General features: G+C 34.1%; 1 protein-coding gene across 4 annotated transcripts; it reads right to left on the bottom strand.

Moving 5' to 3' along the window:
* Nucleotides 1-3,860: 3,860 nt before the first annotated feature.
* LOC115972277 (nudix hydrolase 8-like) lies at nt 3,861-8,105 on the bottom strand. 4 transcript variants are annotated; one of them, XM_031092494.1, is made up of 10 exons: nt 7,900-8,104; nt 7,641-7,795; nt 7,222-7,496; nt 6,463-6,528; nt 6,122-6,259; nt 5,775-5,852; nt 5,586-5,636; nt 5,415-5,449; nt 4,875-4,983; nt 3,861-4,246 (listed from the first exon to the last, which is right to left on the bottom strand). In XM_031092494.1, the coding sequence occupies exons 2-10, from the start codon at nt 7,777-7,779 to the stop codon at nt 4,040-4,042; spliced, it is 1,098 nt and encodes a 365-aa protein (XP_030948354.1). In that variant the 5' UTR covers nt 7,780-7,795; nt 7,900-8,104; the 3' UTR covers nt 3,861-4,039. The 4 variants fall into 4 exon arrangements, with proteins under 4 accessions (XP_030948354.1, XP_030948355.1, XP_030948353.1 ...); XM_031092495.1 differs by having other exon boundaries at nt 7,641-7,734; XM_031092496.1 differs by adding an exon at nt 4,611-4,678 and having other exon boundaries at nt 4,141-4,246; nt 7,641-8,105.
* Nucleotides 8,106-8,696: the final 591 nt, after the last annotated feature.

Below are 8,696 nucleotides of genomic sequence, written 5' to 3'. Positions count from 1 at the left end.
CATTCCTCTTTGCAGCATTAACTAGAGCTAGAGTAGCTCTATTACATCACATTCACAAAGGCACGCTTAGAGCATTCTCATCAACAATGGTAAAAATTTTAGCATTTACAATCTCAAAACACTACTTTTACAATTTTAACACCTCATTTTACAATATACCAAACATCAAACATTCTATTTTTTTTACAACTTTATTTAAATATTATTTCTTTAATATTTTTATTCATTTTTTTAAATTATTTGTCACTCTCCCTCTGTCTGTCTCTCCCACTATCTCTCCACCTTTCTCAACCCACGGCACAATCTACACCCAAGGCTAGCCATTGCCATCCACCGCCGTAGCCCAGCCTCACCCCAATACCAACAGCCACAATAGCCACCACAAAACCCACCACCCACCCACCCCAATCTCAACCCTCTATCTCTCTCTTTCTCAACCCAACTATTCTCAATGCCGTCGGCACCACACTACCAATAGTCACCACAAAACCCACCACCCATACCACAACCACCACTAACAAAAAAAGAAAAAACAAATCACAACAAAAAGAAACCTCCACATCCACATCCACCCACAACTAGCACATCCACTCACCACCACAAACCATAGCAAAAAAAAACAAAAAAACCTCCACCATCGCCGCCACTAGCAAACCCACTAGCAGACCCATCACGCTGAACCAAAACCCACAGGACACAGACACCACTTCCCTCCCCGTCATCATCTTCTTCCACAGTGCGGCTTGACGCCTCCTTCACACTATAAGTCAAATCAAGACCCACCCAACCAAATTAAGAACTAAAATCCCAAAATCAAATCAAAATTTTGCTAGCACGTCATTTTGTGTCAGCCTTGCACGATCGGAACCCAAATGGACCCAAGAAGAACCACGTAGAAAAAAGAGAGAGAGAGAGAGAGAGAGAGAGAGAGAAAAGAAAAGGAACAAACCTCCATCACCGCCACCAGACCACAGCCATCGGACCCATGATCCATGACCAAAATCACCGGACCACAGCCATCAGCAGCCCACAATCACCGGAGCACAATCATCGGTGGAGCACACTCATCGGCGAACCACATCGGCGAACTACAGAGAGAGAAGAAAGAAGAAAGAAGAAAGAAGTGAGAGAGGAAAGAGAAAGATAGAAGAGACAGAGTCATTGAGGTGAATAAAAAAAAAATTCTTTTACAATCCAGCTATAGTGCGGTCTTAAATATGAAATTGTACTGTAGTTGAATCTTACAAATTTTAAGATTTAGCAGCTTTAATGTAGAGGTGTTTTTATCCCAAAAATGCTCAAAAATAGCATTTTTAGCATTTAAGAGCTTTAATGTGAAGCTCTAACAAATGATACATATAAAAAAAATCTTGCAAATCAAATTAATATCTTCAAGTATTCAAGCAACCTCTAAAGGGCTGTCTAAGTATCTTTTTGGATCCAACTTAATTCACGGCTGCGTTTTCTTTTCCTACGTTTTTTTTTTTTTTTTTGCTGCTTATGTTGACTTTTCTCCCATGAACAGTGTATGGATATACTATTCATGGACCCACAAACTTCACTTTTTAGCAACTTTTTCATTAAAAATGAGTTTCACGATATTATTCACACATTTAAAAATTATTTTGTTACAGTGTTTTCAGTTTTCATTTTCAGCAAAATAAGTTCTATCCAAACGGACCCTAAGTTTAAGAGATCCTCTAGTTCACTAAACTTACATTCTACAACAATGTAAGAGAAACAATCTACCTAACAAAATAGCAGTACCTTCCTCATAACAGATGTTTTAGTCCACAATACATCCAATTCTTTCCTTGTTCATTCCCACCACATTGTACTTTAATTTATAATAAAAAATTTGAGGTTTTTAAAAATGGTACAAAAATCTCCAAAACTAGCTTCTTCTTTTTTTGGAAATAAACTAACTTTTATTTTTTTACTTCAAATTTATAAAATAAGTTACCAAAAATGATAGGATACCAAATAGATGTTGTTAGATTTTTTTTTTAATGCCCATAAGTCTGTTCTCAAAAAAAAAAAAAAAAAAAAAAAAAAAAAAAAAAAAAAAAAAAAAAAAAAACTGCCCCATGATCATGATTTATGGTTTCTTCATTTAACTAATGCTAACTTGTTAGTGACTATAAACACTTGCTCCACATCCTTGACACTTCCTTGCAAATCATGATCTTGAGTTTGATACTCAACATACTTAAGGGTTTCTTTTCTTTTTTTTTTTTTTCCTTTCTTTATTTAAGTTTATAAGGTGCTTAATTTTCTAATCCAAATAGACCAATTTTGTGTTTTAGGTTTCTTTTTTCTTTTAAATGAAGAAACCATAAATGTAACATTTCAGATAGAATCATATGAATTTCTTTTTTGAGGATTTGGATTTGGATTTGGTATAAGTTAGATCAAAAGTTATGAGTAGTTTAAGAAACATAAAATCTTGGATTTTTTTGTCATAAGTGATCCATACCGATCATTTTTTTATTTTTGGAGATAGGATGAGTGAGAAGTTGGTGGGAGTGGCAATTCGGAACTTTCATATATAAAAAAGGCCCGTAAGAATACTATTGCTGACAATAATACAAGGTACATATGGCTGACATTCCGGATTTTTGCAGGTCCGGCTCTAGGACAGAATGTAGCATACTCTATAATAACTTTATAGCAGGATATTCATGATTAAGAAAAAAAAATACCATTGCAGTTACTTTCATTTATGTTACATTCGTCAACTCAAATGTTAATCTTCTTGGAAAGCTCTGTGAATCTTTGTCATTGTTCATGATTAATAAGTAGTTTTGACTTCACAAGTGTCGGCCAATTTTTTACCTACTATATAACTAAACTTACAATTAATATAGCAGAAAACATGGTGTGAGGTGTCAATGTTTTGCTAGAAACTGAAGATTGGGAACCACAAACTTTGCGGCTTCAAATTGGTATTGAAGAAAGGAAAAAGAAAAAAAAATCATTAGCAGGAATTTGCATAATCTAATAATGAGAAACTGTGACCAGCTCATGTTCGGCCTGAGTCGATTGGATGTGACAGGAGAACAAACTAGGGAACAAAATAAAAGAACAATGTTTTGTTTCTAGCAAAAATAATAACAATAATAACAATAAGTATGACCCACTGGAATGAATTGTCTGACCATGCCCTTGATGGCATAAGGAATTAAGGATAACTTAGAAAATAGAAGGAAGAAAATAAAATAATATTAAGAAAAAAAGGGGTTGATGTCTTTAATAATATCACACATGGCGTTATGTTCTTTTGCCTCTTGACATAAAAATATTAGTTGGAGAATGGTGGGTAAGAAGGTCAGCCGGCCTGAATTCTTCAGGTTTAACAGCAGGCAATTTGAGCTGGCCTATGTTCTATTCAGCTTTGACCCATCAGCAGGCAGTTTGAACTCATATTGATGCATTCAAAATTTGAGAATAGCTTGTGCCCTCTTAGCTAGTTTCAGAAAGCTAGGCAAGCAAAAGTTTTCATTGCTACTTCCTGAGTCCCAAGTTCTATTAGGCCCTTTCAGTTTCAGGTCTTATGGTCAAAATTTTTATACCATCACAATGAGGGCACGTTAGTGTTTGGAGTTATATAAGATTAGTTCATGATGTGTATTCTCACATTTTTCAGTCTTATGATAAAATAAATTATGCCCTTTCCAATTTACTAAAGGCATTCCTTATGAGCGTTTAAGAGGATGATAAATTGGATCAGGCTTTGTCCAACATTAAACATTTAGCATTAAGTTATGGTCACTCATGACTCATGTACAATTGACACATTTTACATCAGAAAAATCATTGTTGTATTTACATGATATACATCAGCTGTAATATCCATAAAAATGGATTACTCCTAAGGTCATTCAGCCTGTAGCTGAACTTGGTCTCAATCAATAAACTCAAGTGTGAGACTCTTATCATTTCCGCATGACAACTGGGAGGATTGTGTGGCAACGCAGAGTAGTGCTTAAATGATTCTCCAAAAAAAAAAAAAAAAATTGTATTGCTTAAATGGCTTCAATTAACTGGCACCACAGTTGAAATCTTGATTTTGAACAACATTGTAGTACAGGGAAGATAACTTGCCATCAAATTTTGAGACCATTTTATGAGCAGATAAGCCACAATAATGCTCTCCTAGCCGAGCAATGCATATATCAATAATTTTCTTGAACATGCAGTCTTCTTGGATAAGTGGTTGCTCCACAAAGTCAACTAGGGGCATCCACTGCATGGTGGAGCATACAATATTCTGAAGTCAGAAACTACATATGATGCCACATAAAATTTGAAGAACCTAGGTTGATGCATTTGTAAAGTAATTTGTAGTTCATTTTCCCCAAATCCCACTGAACAAGTTAGTTGGGTATGTGAAATATTTTTATTAAGTTATTGGTGCATTTTACTGATAAAGGGATGCATACGAGTCAAATAACTCTAACAAAAAGCATCTAGTTAATCAAAGCAGTTCATTATAACCGTGTGATGATTAAGGACAACAATGAGTTGGTGATGCATGAAGCAATTATTTCATAGCCAATACTGTGATTCATTTCCACAGCCTGCATGCTTGCAACAATCATTCCACCTACCTAATTTTCTTTAGTTTCCTTTTCCTATTTTCTTGTGGCTCCAAACAAAACCTTTTTTGTTCTGACACCTAAGTGTATGAAAGGATTGTCATAGAACTGATTGTAGATAATTAACAAAAAAAAAAAAAAATTAGAACTGATTGTAGACAGCTTCACCTTAAAGTGTCTATTGGTGATAGGCAAGTATTGCAGAGGGTAAAGAAAGCTAATGAAACAGTGTAAAGCAATCTTGAGTGTTCTGTGACTATAAGTTAGGACATTTACCTTTGCTGCTTGAATTTCAAGATCATCGATTATGATCTGAGTAGATAGGGGTCTTAGCATGCAGATAAAGAACAAATCTGACTTTTCAAAAGCCACATTGTGAGCATGCCTGGAATTGCAGTTGCAGAGAAAATTAGATACTGTTAGTGCAGGGAATAAAGTATTTGGAAAAGTATAAAGTATGAACAGTGTCCAATTGCACTGGTCAATGGTGCTTCACACCAGAATCTATGCAATGCAGTTATGCCGGCTATGCAGACAGTTAATGAACTTAACCATACAGCCTAAAATTGGTAACTTTAATTATTATTAGATTCTTGCCTGTAACAAGTGATTTTCTCTTTGTTACAAAGTGAAAGTAAACATGCAATAATTGCACTTCCTTTTTTTAAACCACATAATAATAGTTATAGTATGTTTTTAAAAACATTTCAATATTTTTTTACAGCTATACAAATCCAACCATTTTCATGTGCCCCAGATACTTTTCTCCCCTTTCATTAAATGCGTTTGTCTATGAGAATAACATACTGTTATTACCTGAATGCTATAACTTCAACAAACTCAGTATGAATCTGCAATATATAAGAATCGACTAATGTCAATTGGAGAATTCAACTGGTCATTTATGCTAATTGAACTAACAAGAGTAATTTATTGATGTCAGGGTAAAAAGAGGCTTAGAGACAATATCAACTACTACATTCTTACCCCCGTTTCCTCCTTGACTTCTCTAATAGCTCCTGAAAATATCTCCTCTGACTGATACAAATAAAACAATTGGTAAGAATAAAAAAGAAACAAATTGAAACTATTGAGTTTTACATTATTTTTCTGTTTTAAGTAGGATCATCCAAACAAACTTGCAGTCAAGGTACAACTTAAACAGAAGTACTCCACCTCAAGAACAAAACCAGTTGGAATTTTCCAAAGGCCAACAGATGCTGCAGCACAGTGTTTCTCTTGAACTACGAGAACCTGTAAATTGTCATGAGGTTCCTTTATATTAGATTGAAATTGAATCTCTTTCTGATGCATGTACAATATTATCATAGGATATTAACTCTACAGCATGTGTAGTGATTACTAATTTACTACAGGATTCATTCATATTGCTATTTGAACTTCTTTGTTCTGTGAGATACAGAACCAAGGTACCTCATTAAGACTACAGTGGAAGACCATATATACAGGTAACTCATTTTGAAGATTCATTTTTGTCACATTATCAACACAAACAACAATACCTCATTTTTTTCATTAACAACAAATCCTCCAACCCCTACTTGATGTGATGCATTATCAGGAAGCATGCAAGGTCCTTCAGGTATCCAGTATGTTAACATCAAATATCCTCGCTCTGCATGGTGGTATTGGAAACCTTCCTGTAACCAGTTGACATGCCTCAGAGACTCAACGGCGTTTCAGTAAGTAAATCATTTACTACAAGAATGGAAAGGTTTTCAAAAATCATTTTATTATGTTATCCTGAACCTGTATGCAATCTAGATGGCTGAAGCTGAAATTAAATCCGAGTTCACTTTTACATTAAGGGTCAAATACTGGAAAATTTTGGTCCAGAAGTTACCTTTACAGCAATTGGAACAAGCTCAGATCGTTCCACTGGCAACTTAAGCCAAACTCCCTTCTTCCCCTGCAGTAAAATGACCTTAGATTATGTGTCTCAAAACTTCAAGATGCTTTACATACAGCATAAATTCCTCTTGAGCCAAGTATTGATTGAAGGCTGACAAATCCTTTGAAGTAAAAGTAAATAAGTGACAAAAATACTTGGAAGTGTTACTATCATGTTTTTACTTACACAGACAGTTTATGAAAATTGATTAGTCCCACTATGTAAACATGAGAGTAAAATCTTGGATTGTATGATCAAAGTCTAGTCAAGTCTGAAAAACCCATCATACTAAATTTCATTCCAAATTTCAATGAGCACACAATGGGTGCAGCAAGGGGATGGCTATATATTGTAATTGTATTATTCAGCCTTTAAAACAAAAAGGGTATAAGAAACCTTCAGCAAATAATCAACATTTGTAAGATCATAATTTAATCTACCAAGTTGTGCCTAATGCTTGCAGTTCTAGAAAAGAAAAAGAATGAACAAGTCGTTTTTATATTATCATCATTATTTACTCATTGTTGTAAAGAAGAGAACAAATATTCCATGACAAAAACAAAAAACTAAAAGAAAAAGAAATCAGATGCATCTGGTCTCTTTCAAAGGCACTGGTTATGCCTAAAACTTGTAAATTGTAATGGTCAATGACATAGCAAAAGATTAGTAATATTTAATTTGTGATAGTTATTTTAAAGACTCAGAAATTACCGTCTTTTTCCAATGAGAAAGAGAAGCATGAAGTACAGAAACAAAGGCATTTGGGTTAGCTGGTAATCTTTCTGGATCAACTATAACTCCCCCATACTCGTCATCAAATGCATGAAGTACTCTGTTATCACTACAATACAGTCTTGAGCTTGTCCCATTTGTTCCATTGATCCGATAGGACAATGAAAGTTTTCCTTGACCAATCGAACCAATGGCCTTTTCTGGCAGATATGTGTTATCTGAAGTACTTGCACAGGTAACTTTCAGAACTATTCCTGAACCCAAGATTGAGAACAAAAAAATGAAAATAAGAATCTGCACACTCATGTAGTCAAAAATCTAAGTTCATACGCTAAGATAAGTCTAAGACAAATGCCAAAAGTTGGAACATTTTGTGCTTAGTTAAGTGAAAGAATTACCTTTGCAAGCACAGATTTGTGGAGAGAACTTAACACCAATTATATTCTTGAAATTCAAAAAGGGGCTCGAGTATGTTCTTCCCAGATGGACTATCTGAGACACAGACACTGATTTGGATTCAAACAATTTCATCTCCATCACACGGGAGACAACTCTATAATCCAATGAAATCAAAGTCTTTAAATAAATATATATAACAGTAGCTTAAAGAGACTTAGACTAAACTATACAAGAACAATTTTACTTTTATATTTTTACCAAGATTCCCATAACACGTATCGCTCAAGAACAAGAAAAGAACATGGAATTCATCGTCATTCGAGCTTGCATGATGAAAGTGAAAGACTTGGAAATGTAATGGGAGACAGAAACAAACGTAATGAGCTAAGTTAGCACTTAGCACAAACTCAGGTAGAGACACACTGATAAAGTTGATAATTAGGGCCATATCTTATCCAAATATCTAAAATTAATTTGGTGGGACTATATGTATAGCTAAATTTGTGGTGTGAAACGCGTGGTGTGTGTTCAACAAGTTTTTTTTTTTTTTTTTTTTTTTTTGAGAATCTTGTGTTCAACAATAGGTCAAAAACAATTACAGCTAAAATGAAAAAAACGAGGGAAGTAATAACTTTAAAAAAAAAAATTATGATAATAAAGTGAAAAAGGTCCCACGCGCTGTCAAAGAGTGTGGAGTGTGTTTTTGTGAGCATAACAGAAACCAGATTGCACAAAGCGGATCACATATCACTGGCAAGATCAAAGAGCTTTAAAAAAATTTAAAAAAATATATAAAATAAAAAAACAATGAAAGGTCTAGTCAGAAAGCATTGATTAAAAATTCTTGATATGGTAAGGAATAATGTCACCTTTACAATAGTGGCATTTGGATTGGATTCAAAATTTCTTTCGATAATTATGAGAATATTTGAACTTTGAATTATTTTTTTAAAAAATATCAAAAAATATCAAATAATTGAGTTATAAAACTCTTAGCAATGTGGATTTAACTTTCTTTCTTTTTCTTTTTTTTTAGAGAATCATTTGGAGTAGAA

This window comes from Quercus lobata, chromosome 12 (genome assembly GCF_001633185.2).
Source record: "Quercus lobata isolate SW786 chromosome 12, ValleyOak3.0 Primary Assembly, whole genome shotgun sequence".
Classification (NCBI taxonomy): Eukaryota; Viridiplantae; Streptophyta; class Magnoliopsida; order Fagales; family Fagaceae; genus Quercus; species Quercus lobata.
This window is presented reverse-complemented; position numbering and strand designations above follow the sequence as displayed.

Bases quoted from the DNA above. Each gene is read 5' to 3' on its own strand.
- LOC115972277 (XM_031092493.1), bottom strand. From the start codon at position 7,779: ATGGAGATGAAATTGTTTGAATCCAAATCAGTGTCTGTGTCTCAGATA. The intron at 6,260-6,462 runs GTAACTTCTGGA...AACTGGTTACAG, and splicing joins TTGTTCCAATTGCTGTAAAG to GAAGGTTTCCAATACCACCA. The intron at 4,984-5,414 runs GTAATAACAGTA...CTGCAATTCCAG, and splicing joins GTTGAAGTTATAGCATTCAG to GCATGCTCACAATGTGGCTT.